A 20,789-nucleotide genomic window follows, 5' to 3' on the forward strand; every position below is an offset into this window, starting at 1 on the left:
CAAATTTGGTTATAACTGATGAGAGATTCTAAAAAGTTGGAATATCACATGAATAAAGCGAAAAATGATTAAATGATTTTCCATATTCCATACCTTGTGTTGTTATTGTCTTACTCTCTCATAAGATCTGTTCAATAACAATTTTTCGACTAAATTCTGGGAATGTTATTATGTTGTCTTATCATTACCGATGGCCTTGACTTTCTGATAACAATAATAAATATTTTAGCAGGCCTTGTTATTGAAATGATCTCCGTTTTGTTATCCCCACCTGCCCGGAATTAAATTTAAAAGATAAGTTAAGTCAACTAATTCATAACTATTTTAAACCGTGAAATTAGCACCAATTCAATTTCAATAGATAGAGGAATTTCAAACAATTTTAGGTTAACAGATCAAATATGTATCAAGTTTTAAAACAGCGAACTAGCATTTTTGAACCAAGTTTGCCATAACAAAAAAATCTTAGTTGAATCTGATCAATCAAAGATCAATTAAATCGCAAATTAGTAACAAGAGACTTGCCCACAATTAAGCGACGAACCCTAAAGAACTGCGGTTCCAAGCGTCGCGACGCCCTAGCCCATGCGCCTTTCGTTATGCAACAAACTGTGCATGCTTTGGTAGCGCTCAACATAAGCAGCTGGATGTTTTTATGCTGTTCCAACCTGCTTGCAGTAGCATTCACCAATCATGTTCATTATGGTTAACAAGTCTGTTAACAACCCACCACGATTCCATTGAAATAAAGATTATGATTTGTTTATTTTTTGCATTTCTATTCTTCAAGTCGTGTTGATAATCTGAACGCGAAACTGCTTTACGACCTCCACCAGATAACCATCAGTTCACCATTTTGGTCAAGTTTTAAAAACAGAGTGGGATGCCTTTAGTTCGACCTTGCAAAGAGATTTATCTGCTCTTTACTTCGTAACGAAACTATAACTGAAACGTGAGCTGACACTTGATGCTCACCGCCAGTCGGTCTCTTTTTTTTGGGACCATTTTTGTCATTCATCCGGCGACGCCACAGTCACTGCAACAGTCAGCGCCATCTAAACATGGTGCCGATGGCACTTTTGAGTCGCGTGTGTCGACGTGCGCTACGTGTGTCTAATTGGTTAATCGAGGTGATTCATCTCTGCTGCAGACCTTAGTCAGGAGGAGCGTTCACAATGGAACAGCGAGGGGGAAAATTATGTTGACAGCTTGTCACCGTATGAGGATCGTTGTTGACTCAATGGGATGTGGTTTGCTACTGCTGAACTTGGGGGCCGTTAAATGGACACCAGATTGAAGATCAGGTGACGAAAATTTTATGAGAGTACCCCAAGGGGGTTTTAAATGGGATTGCTATAGATTTCTGATCGGTATATCGGTTGATCCTTGGAGTAGATATATTGACTAATTAATGTATCACGTGCTGTGGTGAAATATGACGATTCGGGTGCAAGACATTTACAGTGGAAGTGAATTGGAAGCTATTTTCATGGAACATGAAAAATTCGATTCCACGACAAGGGAACAAGAAAACCAAGACAACAATCGCGAAGTGGCCATCAATTCAAGCGTTCCTGTGAGTCCAGTTCCTGCCACATAACATCCAGGACGGCGTCGGGGATGTATTTGATGGCTGATCCTTGCCGACACCAGCGTCAATCAAGAATTACTGAAGAAGGTGTGGGTCGTCGTGGCGTCCTGCCACTCCAAAGTCGTGTGTTGCTTGCTGTATATCATGCGGTACCAGTACTGTCGAAAGTTCTGCTGATCAAGCCGATTCAAGACAAGAACTCAAGAAAAGTGAAGATTCGAGTGGAACGTGGCGAGACGATTGGAGTTGTTCTTGAAGATTTCGTGTTTTTGGTGAGAGCTTTCCATTATTATTTTCAAATAATTCTTTCATCTATTCTAACATTCATACATTTCAATGAAGACAACTACGCCACTTTACTATATACGCGGTAGGGTGTTCCCTTGGTCGTTCGCTGTGAGTTGTGGATTGCCTGCTTCTCTAATGAAGGTTCGACTGAGGGGACATGCTTATTAATTTCTCGTCGCTCCATACCCTCAGTGACGTGATGGGAGCAAGGGCGTCTATGCGAAGTGTCCCTACACCCGCTACAAATTTTCGGCGCTTGGGGAGGGAAAAGGGAAACCATTTTGTTATATGCGCCGGTATTTGTAGCACTAAAATTCGTGCAAAAAAAACTTATGCACGTGGGTGTACAGATTACGGAGTAAAAGATGATCGAATTGTTCACCTAGCGCTCACATGTGTTCCAGGACCAAGTTGCCTGCGGGTATGGGGATCATACATACATACATACGTGCTGTGGTGAAATATGATAATAAGTTGAATTTAAACTTTTAGTTTAACCTTGATCTATTGTTTATGTTCATTTGAGCAGTTTTACAACTCCATACGATTATGACGATTCAACAATGATTTATTTTTTAACAAAAATGCATGATTGATTGAGTTGTAGTAAAAGATAGATTTCTTTACCATCAACACAATTTTTATTTATTATTCATGTTCAAGACATTTGTTTAGAAATAATTAGAACAAATCCATTCTCTAATTATTTTCTAATGTCTAATTTTTTTCGTTTTTTAAATTTTTTCCGCGTTTAGGAGGTAACTTTTGTTCTACGCCAGTTACTTGAAAATAAAGAAAGTGTCAGTAAAACCACGAAATTCACACGAAATCGGGAAAAGTTGTTCCGACCCCTTTTCGATTTGCGTGAAACTTTGTCCTAAGGAGTAACTTTTGTCCCTGATCACGAATCTGAGGTCCGTTTTTTGATATCTCGTGACGGAGGGGCGGTACGACCCCTTCCATTTTTGAACATGCGAAAAAATAGGTGTTTTTCAATAATTTGCAGCCTGAAACAGTGATGAGATAGAAATTTGGTGTCAAAGGGACTTTTGTGTAAAATTGGACGCCCGATTTGATGACGTCTCAAAATTCCGATAAAAAATGTATTTTACACCGAAAAAAACACTAAAAAAGTTTTAAAAACTTTCCGATTATCCGTTACTCAACTGTAATTTTTTTGGTGTCTGTCGCGGGGACGTTGAACGGCCATGATCAACGGCGGCCAATTTTTTCAAAACTTTTTTTTTCGTAAAATCACGATAACTCGTGATATTTGTAAGCAAACTCCTTATGTTTATTTATCATTATTTTGTAATTGTCTGCTCTACAACTTTGTACACCATTGTTAAACTCTAAAAAATAACCCTGAAAAGTTAGAAAAAAACACGAAATTTGAAAATAAAAAATTTTGTTCTTAGTAAAAAAATTACCCTTCTGGGTTAATGTAGATTCGAAAAGTACTTGGAATTTCCCTTATAATGATCTTTTCTAAAAAAAGTACAGTTGAGTAACGGAAAATTGCAGAGTTTTGAAGTGTTTTTTTGGATGAAAAATACATTTTTTCGGAATTTTGCGAACGTCATCAAATCGGCGTCACCAAAATTCTATCTCAATGCTGTTTTAGGCTGCAAATAATTGAAAAACACTTCTTTTTTTGTATGTTCAAAAATGAAAGGGATCGTACCGCCCCTCTGTCACGAAATAAAAAAAACGGACCTCGGACCTCCAATCTACACATGTTCCTTAAAAATAACTCCATATACTCATAACTATCGTTAGGACTGCCAGATCTTCAATCTTTTGGACTCATTGGAAAGGTCTTTCGATTACAATGGGTCTCATATTTGATTCTAACTTAATTTTCATTAAAAATATATAAGAATTTTTGCCTTCCTCACCTTACTGAGGAAAGGCTATAAAATCACTCGGAAAATGAACTTTTTAATTAAACCTCCTAGACCTACTTTCATTTGTACATATCGACTCAGAATCACCAGCTGAGCAAATGTCTGTGTGTTTGGCTGTATGTAGACATGTGGGGGGTTGGAATCACTCTAAAATTGAGAGGAAGGCACCAACTACCTTAAAGTGGATTAAGTAACGTTTTTTTTATTAAGTCCTCTTAGGTGCTAAAAAACATGAGATCCGGCTTCAAAAAAATAAATCATTAGCACATAAGTGGATAAAACATTAAATAGGGTTGACAGATCTTCAATCAATTAGACGTATTGGAAATGTCTTTCAATTTTTTTTTTGTAGTTTTAAAATGCTCGTTGATGATGTAAGTTTACCTCAATTTAGAATGAAATAGTGACATAACGTCAGAAAATTGACATAAAAGATGTTCCCCTTCCCAGATTTAATATTCCCATATTTTTTTTTAACTGTGTACCTTTCTAAAAATGTATAACTCGATGGATTTCCGACAAAAACACCTTTTAGCAATCTTCCGGAACATAGTCAAAATGGTTTTTTAGCATCACTTTTGAAGTACTTAACTAAACCTGCTGATTTTGAATGAAACTTATGGAAATTCATCGATGAGAACGGATCCGTCAGCCAAAATCCGTTCAGCCACTCCGGAAACTTGAATCTGAGTCTATATGTATACGTGATGGTGGGTCTAGAAGGTCAAACTAATAAGTTCATTTTTCGAGTATTGTTTAGCTTTTCTTCATTATGTTGGCAAAAAACAGCCAAAGTTGACCTCCGAAAATAAAAATTCAAAAATATTGGCAAAGTCACATACAACAAGTCGTATTCTAAACCTAAAATTTTCTTATAGTTACAGTGTTCTTCTTTCCATTGTTTTTGAAGACCAAAATTTGATGCCAGATTATTTTTTGGTGATCTTTAGCCCACTTGCGACATTATTTTATGGTATTCATGAAATAAAACTACAGTGTATTTGACATTTTGTTTTCATATATTTTTTCGAAAATTCTTAAAAACGGCATTTTGTAACGATATTCAATCAAAGAATACCACAGGAATGCACTCAACACCTTAACACTGGAACGCCTAACGCATGTCCAACTTACACGGACGCCCAAGCCTCCCAAAAAAGGTGGAACGGTAACTTCAACTCGCTGGTTCTCGGGCATTACTCAACCAATCGGGACGATTTTTGTTTCCAGGGATTTGTAAGAATGTCTAGATGATCCTAAAATTTTGCAGAACTTGATTTGAACAAATCTGTAATTTCTGCGACCGAAAACATCGTTCCACCTTTTTTAAAACGACTGCCTCCGCGGAATTTTTGGCGATTTTTTTTACACGCGAAAAAAAAAAGTTGGAACGATGTTTTTGATCGCAAAAATTACAGATTTGATCAAATTGAGTTCTGCAAAATTCTTGGATCATCTAGACATCCTAACAAATCACTTGGAAAAAAGAATTGTCTTGATTGGATGAGTTATGCCCGAGAACCAGCGCGTTGAAGTTACCGTTCCACCTTTTTTGGAGCCTTGGGCGTTGGAATGTTAATCATCTTGATTTTAGACAAACTGATTTGTTTTTCAGGGAATCAACAATTATCAAACTCTTGTTAGTATGGTATCAATATTAGTTGGATTTGGTTGATTCTTCATCTTCGTTAAATACTAGTCAACAGCACATTAAATATCATAAATAATGAAATCTCAACACGACAAAGATTAAAAACAAGGACAAAGTACGTTTGGGAGATCGCTACCACAGATTTTTTCCGGTGCTTCCTAGGCCCGGATCGTCTTGACGCCCTTGATGAACACGTGGTCCCCCGGGTTGGGCATGTACTCGTTGGTGTTGAGCTCGCCGGGCCCGTTGATCAGGGAGATCCTCGGTGGGGCGGCAAAGTAGGACAACATCGGGCTCGAGTACTGGCCAATTGGGTTGGTGTATGCTGGTGCAGCGGCCGCCAGGTGGTGATGGCTAGGGGACGGAACCGTTCCGAACTGGTGGACGGGCTGCTGCAGCGAAGAGGGCTGGAAGGGCACGAAGCTGGACTGGGTGGTGCCGGCGGTGGGCGTAGAAGTCGGCGAGGGTGGCGCCACGGCTCCGGCGTGGGAGTAGTGGGACAGGGAATGGGAATGGTGCTGGTGCGGCTGGTTGATTCCGACCGTCGGTTGTTGTACGTAGGACGGTTGGACGTACTGGGTGCCGTACGGGTTGTACATAACTGGACGCAGCAGTTGGATGTACTGTAGGCCGCCGGTGGGTTGGCCCTGTGGGTTGATGTATTGCATGATGAGTGGGGATGCTGCTGGAAGGAGAGTGGAGGTTTGTCAGCGGTTATGTTGTGGATAATCCACGGTCTGAAATCCTACCTGGAGTAAGAACTTGATTTCCGGTGGCATGTGGAGTGGCCATAGCCATGTAGTACTGGTTCAGGTTCTGATTGGACGTAGTCGGCAGGTATTGGCTGTTCTGCGGGCCCGGAGTCACACTGTACGCTTGTCCAACCTCAGAACTCTTCGTTGGCAATCCAATGGGCTTAAGTGGGATCTGCTGCACCGAGGGAGCCACCTGATTCTGCAGCTTACTCAACGTTTCACTGTCCGGAACCGATATCGAGTTGTAATTGCTAGGTCCATTCACCGGATGGCGCGCCTTCCGGGTGTCCGGCGTAACCGGTTCGGGATCAGCCCGGACATGGCCCAGGACGACCACCAGACAGCCAATCATGCACAACGTAAACTTCATTTCACTCACAGCCACCAAACCACAACAACAAGTTCGTCGACTTGAATTAATACTTTGCTCCAACTTATTCACGATCTGCTAGGCACCATCAACCGCGCACAATTTTCCTTATGATTATGCCACCACAAAACACGTGCTGCACTTGCACTTGCCACTACTACTGCTTCTGCTTCTGCTGCTGCTGCTTTGTGATTGATAAATGAATGCAGTGCTGATATGTGCAAGGTCTTTTATATTGCAGAGGGAAAAACTAAACCAAAACTTATCATACCGTACTCCGATATCCGCGCCACCAAGACCAAAAGGCACCCACCAAGAAAGTAGGGGTCCGTCTTCTCCATAGCCTTCAACTACCGCGGAGTAGGAAGTTGGTATCGTGCCACCACCTTCCAACAGCAAATCTCACCTTCGTCGGAGGATACTCGGTGAGTGAGATGCAGGGAAACCCGAGAAATAAAATGTGTCAAAAAGACTGATATCTATGCAAAACATTTCAGAGAAAAAAAAATGAAACTACGATCTATACTTTGAAAAAATATAATTTATGTTTGAAATAGCAGCACTTTAGACATGGTTACCAACTGTGCATAGATGCTAAATAGCAATATTGCTCATAGGAATTGGAGCCTTTATATAAATATAAATAAATAAAATGTTGTTGTAAAAACTATTAACCATTTTCGGGGAGAATTTTTGAACAAAAATTTAAAAGAATAACATTTATTTAAAGAAAAGGCATGAGAAGACTTTGGCATTTCTGCTCAATAAGATTTGAACTAAAGAGTAAAACCAGTTTGATTTTGAAAGGTTGAAAACTTTATGGTTGAATATTACCTCTTTTGAGATGTGATTATATCTCAATTCAAGTGCAGTATTTTTCGAGGCTATTCAACAAATTTTGTCTGAAATAAAATCTGAGCAAAATATATATTGAGACCACTGTTAGTGAAACGAACTAACTTTCTCATCAACTTCAGCTCGGGACACGGTTTCAAGTGTGTGGGATATATCAACAACACGCGGAGACCCACAAACCCTCGAGACGGCAGCATCCCTTCTCCCTCTCGAAGGTGCACTAGGAAGCAAAACTTCCTCGTTAGCCATCTCGCAAGCCAACTCCGGGCGGCTACCGTTTGTCGTCGCTGCACGGGGCTACCTGCCAGCAGCAATCTGATAATTTATGTCATATCAATTATCGCGGACGAGAGCTGCGGACTCGCACCGAACTGGATTCCTTATCAACACTGAGCACTGCTGTACAAAAATTTTAGCGGAACGAGGCGTGAGCTGGGCAGATAATATGCAAATACCTAAAGTTGTGAATGAAATCAGCCAGCCTGGGTCCATCTCCGGTGCAAGCCATTTGATACGCTGCTGCAGGGTGGTAAGCTTACCCGACTGCGAATGATAAAGTTTCAAGTTCACTATCCTACCGGTCAACTGTGAAATCCATGCAAAGTGGCTTGCCACGGCAACGGCTGCTTTATGCTTCTGTACGGCAGTGAGAGTGAGTGCATGTTGCAGTGATTTGCCACCGAAGGGAAGTTCCAATTTGAATTATCAACAAACAGATAGTTCAATTAAATCGTGGACGTGGGACTTGATTGACTCGTTGGATTATTTCAATTGATTGGACAACCGCAATTGGCTTATGGGGGAATGGTTAATCAGTTGCTTAAGGCTTTTACATTGAGTTTGCAAGCGTTTCTAGTTTAAAAGAGTTTTTGTTTGTAGAAAATGTATTTATTTGAGTTTTCTTCGGTTTTTGCATAACATCACTATTGAAAAAGGAAGAGCACGCTTGTTCACTTTTTTTTTGCAAACAGTTTTCTATGCATGATTAACTGATGACTTTCTGACAAGATTCTACTTTTTTGCACCAACATTTTTCTAATAAAAATTTGTGATTTTAAGCCATAAATATGCTTTAGGTTTGACGATATAGCCAGTGATCTGTTCAACCCAAACACCATGTTAAATGTATTTAAAGTTTTCCTGAAACCAAATAAGTGATTCTCCGCCAACTCACACAGCAGTTGCCCGACCCCTCTTCGATTTGCATTAAACTTTGTCTTAAAATGTAACTTTTGTCCCTAATCACGAATCGGAGCTCAATTTTTCGATATCTCGTGACGTAGGGGCGGTACGACCCCTTTCATTTTATGAACATGTGAAAAAAGACATGTAATTGGTGATGATTTGGAAATTTGGTGTTAACAGGACGTTTATGTAAAATTGGATGCTCGATTTGATTTGTATTTTTCATCTAACAAAATACAAAGAAAAATGTTTTAAAAATTCTATCATTTTGAAAATGAAAAAAAATGTATTCTTCACGAGTTATCAGAATTTGACAAAAAAGTTTTTTGAAAAAGTTATGATTTTGACCATTTTTGACCAGTTTTTAGAATTTTAACCCCTAAAACTCAATCGTGTGCTTTTGAAAGTATTTTTTTCAGAAAGTTCAGCTAATTTTGCATAAGAATGACCCCTTGGACGATTGTAGTGACTCGTGCATTTGCGAGAATCAGATTTTTTTTTTTCAAAAAAAAATATTTTTTGATGAGAGAGTGTATCCGGGTTTTTTTTATTTTCGAAAAATCCCCACATACAAGCAGATGCACAAGCCACAACAATGATCCAAGTGGTTATTCTTATGCAAAATTAGCTGAACTTTCCGAAAAAAATACTTTCATAAGCACACGATTGAGTTTTTGGGGTTAAAATTCTAAAAACTGGTCAAAAATGGTCAAAATCATAACTTTTTCAAAAAACTTTTTTGTGAAATTCTGATAACTCGTGAAGAATACATGCAAACCCCTTTATGTTTATATATATATTTTTTGTTTTTGTCTGCTCTACAAATTTGTAGAACATTATTACACTCTAAAATGTAACCCTGCAAAGTAAGAAAAAAACACGTAATTTTAAAATGAAAAATTTTGTTCTAAATGAAAAAAATGACCCTTCTGGGTTATTTCAGATTCGAAAAGTACATTAAATTTCCCATAAAAATGACGCCATCAAATCGGACGTCTTATTTTACACAAAAGTCCCTTTTGTTAAATATTTATTATCTCGGACTTTCTTTTATTTAAAACAATGTAAACATTTGTCAGTTGCACTTCAACTCTGCTCGTCCAAGGACGAGCTCACCTTTATTAAGTATTTTCATATAGGTAGATCAACTACCTCCTAGTATTATAATTTTCTACCTATCGACTTTACTTCGACACTTATTGTGATCCTTACATTTACCTGTAAGTAAGTTTTATTGTCTTATATCGCCAAACAGAGATGATAAATATAGAAAAAGGGCGTGTTGTGGTTCAGGCCACAACATCACTATCCCCCTCGGAAAAGGTTTTTAATTATCTGAATGAAATTTTTATCTTTTCATTATAAGTTGTGAATACTAATACAAAACTTTTAAACCTTAATCATATGATATTCGTAGAAATGTTGTCTAAATTTGTAGAGGTTTTGTTTGATGAAGACTGTTGACATTTGTTTCATAAGTTTTCATGATGTTATTGAATATTTCTGAAATACGTTATTGTTTTGATTGGTACATATTGTTTACAAAATTTACTTAATCTAATGTTAGTTGATGGAACCGATTACCCGCGGTTTACTCGGGATTAGTGGGATACAATAAAAATAGTAAATCGTATGGCTAACAAATGATATTTTTATGTTTACTGATTTTGAATGAATTCGCTTCATATTTTTGTTTACTAAGCTATTATTATTTTTGCTTTTAATTTAATATGTTTTTTTTAGACAGCAAAGATAATGTTTAACAATTGAAAGACGCGAAAATTAGGCTAATACAGTGATTACAATGAAAGATTGCAGTAGAATATAATTGAAATGTAAAATTTGCAGGATGACTGTAGGCGTTGAAAATGTGTGAATAAACTTTGTGATGATGGTGCTGAAGATGTCTTGATGTTGTTGTTTTGGAACCGTTTCGATTGTTAACGGTTTCGTTTTCGTGAATCTTTTGATGACGACCACGATCTCGACGGCGATTAGATGAAGATGAAGATGGTGAAACAAATAGAATTGTTTGGTTCTGAAGGTTGGAACGTGGGGGTCTCCTTCCCCCTACAAAAAAAAATTGTCTTATACAGACTTTACTTAACTACATTGTATTTATTTTACTTAACTACAAATGTATTTTATAAAATTTCAAAACTTTGTTAAATGATAATCAAGATGTTTTTTTGTGTGTTTATATGTGTGTTTTTAGTGTATTTATAATTATATTGTATGTTGAATTGTTTTGAACTTTTTTTTTTTTGTAATTCAGTTGATACGTCTATAATGTTTATATTTTCATGGATAACAACTGATCATTCTCATTTTATACATTTATGGTAACGTTATTTTTAAGGGATCTGTATATTCATAAGTATCTACGAAATTGTTTGTTTTTCCTTTTTTAATACTATCATTCAAGTCATGTTTATTGAGTATACAGTCACAATTTGTAATCTCCTTATTTTGTCATGAACTAACTTACAGTAAAATAAATAAAATAAGAGAAATGGTTAAATTAAAATATTTCAAACAAACTAGTTATTATACTAAATGAAATGACTTTATTTTTTTTTAATCGATCAATTAGTAAACCTATTTGAACAGATTTCAATGTATATTGTTAATTTGAATACTTTTTCACTTTCATTATTATAATATAATCATAAGATTATTTCTAGTGTCTGATTTGAAAGTGGAAAATATGAATCAATTTTGTGTGAATATTTGATTAACACATTACATTATTTTGCAGTGTTTTTATTGGAAATTTATTCAAAATATGATGGTTGTCAATTTATGTTTTAAAATTAATATATGAAAGTGATTTTTACAAACCAAATTAAATCAATCAAACTTAAATTATATCTACATTATCGATTGATTAAATTTGAAGTGTTAAAAGGTTGATTTCGATATCTTTGATATCTCGCCTGTTTTTTTTCGACATACTATGATTTTAAATTAGGAAACTATTTTGCCATATTTTGATTTTTTGTAATATTTGTATTATATATATATATAATGAATTGATTTACTTTTCGCTTTTTGCATTGCATATTTCTTTGTTCAATCTGTTATATGTTCTGAACCATTTAATTTTATTTTTTACGAATAATTTGCTTTGAAAATGATTTTGTATTTAGCAAAAATATTTGCTTTGGTTCATTTTTGTGTACGCTGAATGCTTTTCTTAGATTTTTGTTTGATAGAATTTTTGTTATACTTATACTGAACTTATATTTAAATTAGATGTATTCTCCGGAAAAAATATACATGATTTTAAATATTTTGTTCTTACGATCAAGGTAGAGTAAATCTTTAACATTCATTGATAATTGATACATATTGGCCAGATATCAACATAATTGATGGTTAAGATATGTCTATCATGATTGTGTGTGTGTGTTTTTTTTTTGTGTTTATCAGTAAGAATACTGATTACTTAGATCATCTAAGTATTGTATAAATTGTTGATAGAAGTGATCATTTTTATTTAAGAAAATATTTTTCTCGTTTTCAATGAAATAATTTTTAAATTTGTTTTATTGGTAATCTAGTATTTGACATTGTTTTTTATCTTCATTTTTTATAATTTTAATTTGCTCATTATGTTTTTCGCTAAGCTCGAAAATTTTTGAATTATTTTTGATTTCCCCATGATTTTCATATTCTGCTGTTTTTTGATTTTTATGTAGAATTGGATTTTCAGTATTGTCACAAAGGTTTTCACTGATATTTGGATTGTTGAAATTTACAGCTTGAATATACGAGATTTCATCATTTGAATTGTTTTTCGCTAAATAATTTTTATTTTTTGGCATACTGTTTTGCCAGTAATGATTATATTTTGTGTTATAGTTGTGGCAATTATTTGTGTTATTATAACCATTGTTGCGAGAGTTGTCATTTTCAAAATTGCCATTTGTCATATTATTATTATTGTTGGTATCGTAATTGTTTATAAAATAAGGTCTTTTGTTTTTAAAAAATGGAACGAAAGTTTTACCCTTATAATTAGGGTTAATTTTTGTATCTTTATAATGAATGTTTTCTCTTTTAGGAACAAAATATTTCCAATTATTTTTACCGTGAAAGTAATTCATGTTATTTTGTTGTCGGATTCTATAAATATTTTCTTGTTTTGCATCATTATTTTTATTGTGCAATGGATTAAAATTGTTACCCATATACCTGGGATTGAAGTTTTGGAGACCTTTTTTCCCAGAATTTAAACATGGTTGAAAATGGTTTTTGAATTTAAAATATTGGACTCCGTTGTTTTGAGCTGTAGATTGTTCTAAATTTCCAGCTCTGTCAATTAATGGTAGAAATTTACCATACATTTTTTTGTCACCTAAATTTAATTTTTCCAAAATAATTTTGATTTCGTCTAAAGTAGACGCTTGCGCGGGTCCCCCAGAGACCGTTATTATGAAAAAAAAATTTCCACCCAAACCAACGATTGGACATGGTTCCTGGGACCATTCTGCACCTCTGGGCCGAGTTTCAAAATATTTGCCGGCAGAAATTTCGAATACGGTCAGTTTTAGTGTTTTGAGTAGATATTAAGGGGAAATCGCATGTAAAATGCGTAGGAAAAGTTCAAAGCTTCGATGTTTTAACTCCAAAACATTACTGGTCATAGTTTAAGTTGTTCTTACACGTAGAAGAATGATATAAAACGATTTACAGGACTGACTTAGCCGGATTAAGCCTAAGTTAAGTGGCTTAAGTCTATAATTTACAAGTTTATACATAAATATCTAATAAAAACTCCTATATTAGGCAATTTCAAGTCAAGGAAAGCTAGATTGCACAAAACTAACATAAAATGGGGTGACTTTGAGCCAAGGGGTGCTATGTACCAACTTTACGATTGCATAATAGCTATATAGCTTAACTACAAGCTCGATAGGAATTGTATTGTAAGGTTTAATTTAATTGAATTGTAAGGTTTAATCGTTGCAAATATTGTTCATAGTTTATGTTGCACTCTCCCAACATTTTCGAAAATGCCGTAAAAAGTTAGATAATCACGAAAAACTTAAAAAAAATAGATAACGCTTTAGTGTTATTAGCCTTATTGTTTGAACCCGACAAGAGTTTTAGGACACAAACTACAACTACAACTACTTACATACAATTCATACATCGCCCATCGTATGTAAGTATAAAAACGAAACTATTGGCACTACGCCCCCCGGGGCATAGCCTTCCTCTAACGTGGGATTTCTGCTCCAGCGCCTCTGACGAGACAGGAGAAACCGGGACCGACGTTTTACTTCACCATCCGATAGAAGCTCAGTGGATAAGGCGGGAATCAAACCCGCGTCTCATAGCATCATCGGGATCGGCAGCCGAAGCCGCTACCCCTGCGCCACGAGACCCACACTGTATGTAAGTATTTGTAAGCCCAATAGTTTACACATATTTGACTATACTATTTTCAAATTTTCATAAGATTTGCCAAGCTTGTTGAAAGAGTAGATGAGTGATTGTGTTTTCACGTGGGGAAAGAATAAGTTTTGTTTTGCTGTATATATTATTAGCAAACGTACTTGCTGATCAATAATATGTTTCAATGAATTGTAACGATAATCAAAATTTATCAACAACACTTCATTCAATTAAAGGATACAATATTTTATTATGACAAACATGTTTAAAATTCATAACTGGTTGTAAATATTAATCCTATAGGAAGTTGTGACGTAGAATTTTTTCTAATAATAATCATTACACAGAACAACAAAAAAGTATGGGCTAAATGATAGCTGAAGTACTCTCTGGATTTCATTCGTCTGTTTCAAATTTGTAAAAGTTTCAAAACAAAAAAGGATTTATTTATTTTGCAATACCACAAATTTGCCACGTTACAAAAGTTGTTGCCCTTATATTTTGATTGTTTTATTTAGATTCAGTATGAATTGATTCAGAAAAAATTGCGCATGATTTTCAAATTTGTCACTTCAAGGTGACTTTAAATCAACAGGCCTTATTTAAATATACTAAATTTGTATATATTAATTAACATAAAATTCAAGTTTATCAAAACAATCTTTAGTCGTTTGTTGGTACAAAGTCACCCCTTGGCTCAAAGTCACCCCATTTTATGTTAGTTTTGTGCAATCTAGCTTTCCTTGACTTGAAATTGCATAATGTAGGAGTTTTTATTAGATATTTATGTATAAACTTGTAAATTATAGACTTAAGCCACTTAACTTAGGCTTAAATCCGGCTAAGTCAGTCCGGTAAATCGTTTTATATCATTCTTCTACGTGTAAGAACAACTTAAAACTATGACCAGTAATGTTTTGGAGTTAAAACATCGAAGCTTTGAACTTTTCCTACGCATTTTACATGCGATTTCCCCTTAATATCTACTCAAAACACTAAAACTGACCGTATTCGAAATTTCTGCCGGCAAATATTTTGAAACTCGGCCCAGAGGTGCAGAATGGTCCCAGGAACCATGTCCAATCATTGGTTTGGGTGGAAATTTTTTTTTCATAATAACGGTCTCTGGGGGACCCGTGGCTTGGCCTAAAATAATAATTGTGTCGATGGACAACAAATCGTCGCTTCTGTGCTATCTTGTGACAAACGCCATTTTGGTCGAAAATGAGTTAATGATGGCGTTTCATTAAACTTAACAAACGCTACAAGATGCCATCACCCGATTTTTGAAATTCGTTTCCGTTTCCGGGATATCGTTGGGCACACTTGTGACATAGACCAGTTTCTCAACAAATTTTCTGTGCTATCTTGTGACACGTGCAGAGGCAAAAGCAAGCTATAAAACTGTATGGTACCAACAGATGTCACTACACATTTATGTCTAATTTTATAACACCACGTATCACAAGAGAGCACAACATTTTTGAATTGAAAATGTACTACGTGTCACAAGTGTGTTCCTAAAGGGCTATTTGAATGTTGATGGAGTTTTGTATGGCGGTTGTCACAAGTGTGCCACCAATATTTTGATGGCGATTTGTATGGCGGTTGTCACAAGTGTGCCACCAATATTTTGATGGAGTTTTGTATGGCGGTTGTCACAAGTGTGCCACCAATATTTTGATGGAGATTTGTATGGCGGTTGTCACAAGTGTGCCACCAATATTTTGATGGAGTTTTGTATGGCGGTTGTCACAAGTGTGCCACCAATATTTTGATGGCGATTTGTATGGCGGTTGTCACAAGTGTGCCACCAATATTTTGATGGAGTTTTGTATGGCGGTTGTCACAAGTGTGCCACCAATATTTTGATGGCGATTTGTATGGCGGTTGTCACAAGTGTGCCACCAATATTTTGATGGCGATTTGTATGGCGGTTGTCACAAGTGTGCCACCAATATTTTGATGGAGATTTGTATGGCGGTTGTCACAAGTGTGCCACCAATATTTTGATGGCGATTTGTATGGCGGTTGTCACAAGTGTGCCACCAAAATTTTGATGGAGTTTTGTATGGCGGTTGTCACAAGTGTGCCACCAATATTTTTATGGAGATTTGTATGGCGGTTGTCACAAGTGTGCCACCAATATTTTGATGGAGTTTTGTATGGCGGTTGTCACAATTGTGCCACCAATATTTTGATGGCGATTTGTATGGCGGTTGTCACAAGTGTGCCACCAATATTTTGATGGCGATTTGTATGGCGGTTGTCACAAGTGTGCCACCAATATTTTGATGGCGATTTGTATGGCGGTTGTCACAAGTGTGCCACCAATATTTTGATGGAGTTTTGTATGGCGGTTGTCACAAGTGTGCCACCAATATTTTGATGGCGATTTGTATGGCGGTTGTCACAAGTGTGCCACCAATATTTTGATGGAGTTTTGTATGGCGGTTGTCACAATTGTGCCACCAATATTTTGATGGCGATTTGTATGGCGGTTGTCACAAGTGTGCCACCAATATTTTGATGGCGATTTGTATGGCGGTTGTCACAAGTGTGTCACCAATATTTTGATGGAGTTTTGTATGGCGGTTGTCACAAGTGTGCCACCAATATTTTGATGGCGATTTGTAAGGCGGTTGTCACAAGTGTGCCACCAATATTTTGATGGAGTTTTGTATGGCGGTTGTCACAAGTGTGCCACCAATATTTTGATGGAGATTTGTATGGCGGTTGTCACAAGTGTGCCACCAATATTTTGATGGCGATTTGTATGGCGGTTGTCACAAGTGTGCCACCAATATTTTGATGGAGTTTTGTATGGCGGTTGTCACAAGTGTGCCATCAATATTTTGATGGCGATTTGTATGGCGGTTGTCACAAGTGTGCCACCAATATTTTGATGGCGATTTGTAAGGCGGTTGTCACAAGTGTGCCACCAATATTTTGATGGAGTTTTGTATGGCGGTTGTCACAAGTGTGCCACCAATATTTTGATGGCGATTTGTATGGCGGTTGTCACAAGTGTGCCACCAAAATTTTGATGGAGTTTTGTATGGCGGTTGTCACAAGTGTGCCATCAATATTTTTATGGAGATTTGTATGGCGGTTGTCACAAGTGTGCCACCAATATTTTGATGGAGATTTGTATGGCGGTTGTCACAAGTGTGCCACCAATATTTTGATGGAGTTTTGTATGGCGGTTGTCACAAGTGTGTCACCAATATTTTGATGGAGTTTTGTATGGCGGTTGTCACAAGTGTGCCACCAATATTTTGATGGCGATTTGTATGGCGGTTGTCACAAGTGTGCCACCAATATTTTGATGGAGATTTGTATGGCGGTTGTCACAAGTGTGCCACCAATATTTTGATGGCGATTTGTAAGGCGGTTGTCACAAGTGTGCCACCAAAATTTTGATGGAGATTTGTATGGCGGTTGTCACAAGTGTGCCACCAATATTTTTATGGAGATTTGTATGGCGGTTGTCACAAGTGTGCCACCAATATTTTGATGGAGTTTTGTATGGCGGTTGTCACAAGTGTGTCACCAATATTTTGATGGAGTTTTGTATGGCGGTTGTCACAAGTGTGCCACCAATATTTTGATGGCGATTTGTAAGGCGGTTGTCACAAGTGTGCCACCAATATTTTGATGGAGTTTTGTATGGCGGTTGTCACAAGTGTGCCACCAATATTTTGATGGAGTTTTGTATGGCGGTTGTCACAAGTGTGTCACCAATATTTTGATGGAGTTTTGTATGGCGGTTGTCACAAGTGTGCCACCAATATTTTTATGGAGATTTGTATGGCGGTTGTCACAAGTGTGCCACCAATATTTTGATGGCGATTTGTATGGCGGTTGTCACAAGTGTGCCACCAATATTTTGATGGCGATTTGTATGGCGGTTGTCACAAGTGTGCCACCAAAATTTTGATGGAGATTTGTATGGCGGTTGTCACAAGTGTGCCACCAATATTTTTATGGAGATTTGTATGGCGGTTGTCACAAGTGTGCCACCAATATTTTGATGGAGTTTTGTATGGCGGTTGTCACAAGTGTGCCACCAATATTTTGATGGAGTTTTGTATGGCGGTTGTCACAAGTGTGCCACCAATATTTTGATGGCGATTTGTAAGGCGGTTGTCACAAGTGTGCCACCAATATTTTGATGGAGTTTTGTATGGCGGTTGTCACAAGTGTGCCACCAATATTTTGATGGAGTTTTGTATGGCGGTTGTCACAAGTGTGTCACCAAAATTTTGATGGAGATTTGTATGGCGGTTGTCACAAGTGTGCCACCAATATTTTTATGGAGATTTGTATGGCGGTTGTCACAAGTGTGCCACCAATATTTTGATGGAGTTTTGTATGGCGGTTGTCACAAGTGTGCCACCAATATTTTGATGGCGATTTGTATGGCGGTTGTCACAAGTGTGCCACCAAAATTTTGATGGAGTTTTGTATGGCGGTTGTCACAAGTGTGCCATCAATATTTTTATGGAGATTTGTATGGCGGTTGTCACAAGTGTGCCACCAATATTTTGATGGAGATTTGTATGGCGGTTGTCACAAGTGTGCCACCAATATTTTGATGGAGTTTTGTATGGCGGTTGTCACAAGTGTGTCACCAATATTTTGATGGAGTTTTGTATGGCGGTTGTCACAAGTGTGCCACCAATATTTTGATGGCGATTTGTATGGCGGTTGTCACAAGTGTGCCACCAAAATTTTGATGGAGATTTGTATGGCGGTTGTCACAAGTGTGCCACCAATATTTTTATGGAGATTTGTATGGCGGTTGTCACAAGTGTGCCACCAATATTTTGATGGAGTTTTGTATGGCGGTTGTCACAAGTGTGTCACCAATATTTTGATGGAGTTTTGTATGGCGGTTGTCACAAGTGTGCCACCAATATTTTGATGGCGATTTGTAAGGCGGTTGTCACAAGTGTGCCACCAATATTTTGATGGAGTTTTGTATGGCGGTTGTCACAAGTGTGCCACCAATATTTTGATGGAGATTTGTATGGCGGTTGTCACAAGTGTGCCACCAATATTTTGATGGCGATTTGTATGGCGGTTGTCACAAGTGTGCCACCAATATTTTGATGGAGTTTTGTATGGCGGTTGTCACAAGTGTGCCATCAATATTTTAATGGCGATTTGTATGGCGGTTGTCACAAGTGTGCCACCAATATTTTGATGGCGATTTGTAAGGCGGTTGTCACAAGTGTGCCACCAATATTTTGATGGAGTTTTGTATGGCGGTTGTCACAAGTGTGCCACCAATATTTTGATGGCGATTTGTATGGCGGTTGTCACAAGTGTGCCACCAATATTTTGATGGAGTTTTGTATGGCGGTTGTCACAAGTGTGCCACCAATATTTTGATGGCGATTTGTATGGCGGTTGTCACAAGTGTGCCACCAATATTTTGATGGCGATTTGTAAGGCGGTTGTCACAAGTGTGTCACCAATATTTTGATGGAGTTTTGTATGGCGGTTGTCACAAGTGTGCCACCAATATTTTGATGGCGATTTGTATGGCGGTTGTCACAAGTGTGCCATCAATATTTTTATGGAGATTTGTATGGTCGTTGTCACAAGTGTGCCACCAATATAACATTCATTACACCGTAACATTCGTTACACCGTAGTATGGTCACACCGTAACATTGTTACACCGCAATATTCGTTACACCGCAGTATGGTTACACCGTAACATAGTAACACCGTAATATGATTACACCGTTACATTGTTACACCGCAACATTCGTTACTTCGTAGTATGATTACACCGTACACTTGTTACACCACAACATTCGTTACACCGTAACATTGTTACACCGTAACATTGTAACACCGTAACATTGATACACCGTAACATTGTTACACCGTAACATTGTTACACCGTAACATTGTTACACTGTAACATTGTTACACCGTAACATTGTTACACCGTAACATTGTTACACCGTAACATTGTTACACCGTAACATTGTTACACCGTAACATTGTTACACCGTAACATTGTTACACCGTAACATTGTTACACCGTAACATTGTTACACCGTAACATTGTTACACCGTAACATTGTTACACCGCTACATTCGTTACACCGTAACATTTCTTCACACCGTAGTTTGATTACACCATAAAATTGTTACATCACAACATTGGTTACACCGTTACACCGTTACATTCATTACACCGTTACATTCAATACACAGTTACATTCGTTACACCGTTACACCGCATCATTCCATACACCGTAACTTTATTACGGTGTAACGAATGCCACGGTGTAATGAATGCTACGAAGCAACGGATGTTGCGGTGTAACAATGTTACGGTGTAACCAAACTAAGGTGTAACGAATGTTACGGTGTAACGAATGTTGCGGTGTAACAATATTACGGTGTAACGAATGTAGCTGTGTAACGAATGTGACGGTGTAACGAATGTTGTGGTGTAACAATGTTACGGTGTAATCAAACTACGGTGTGAAGAAATGTTACAGAGTAACTAATGTTGCGGTGTAACAATGTTACGGTGTAATCATATTACGGTGTAACTATGTTACGGTGTAACCATACTGCGGTGTAACCATACTGCGGTGTAACGAATATTGCGGTGTAACAATATTACGGTGTGAACATACTACGGTGTAACTATGTTACGGTGTAACCATACTGCGGTGTAACCATACTGCGGTGTAACCATACTGCGGTGTAACCATACTGCGGTGTAACCATACTGCGGTGTAACCATACTGTT

At 37.3% G+C, this 20,789-nt stretch overlaps 1 protein-coding gene across 1 annotated transcript; it reads right to left on the reverse strand.

The window, feature by feature from the left end:
* Positions 1–4,899: 4,899 nt before the first annotated feature.
* Positions 4,900–6,996, reverse strand: LOC120415960 (uncharacterized). The gene is made up of 2 exons (XM_039577603.2): positions 6,187–6,996; positions 4,900–6,122 (listed from the first exon to the last, which is right to left on the reverse strand). Exons 1-2 carry the CDS (start codon positions 6,560–6,562, stop codon positions 5,596–5,598), a joined length of 903 nt encoding a protein of 300 aa, XP_039433537.1. The 5' UTR covers positions 6,563–6,996; the 3' UTR covers positions 4,900–5,595.
* Positions 6,997–20,789: the final 13,793 nt, after the last annotated feature.

The sequence above is a fragment of the Culex pipiens genome, chromosome 3, assembly GCF_016801865.2.
Source record: "Culex pipiens pallens isolate TS chromosome 3, TS_CPP_V2, whole genome shotgun sequence".
Taxonomy (NCBI): domain Eukaryota; kingdom Metazoa; phylum Arthropoda; class Insecta; order Diptera; family Culicidae; genus Culex; species Culex pipiens.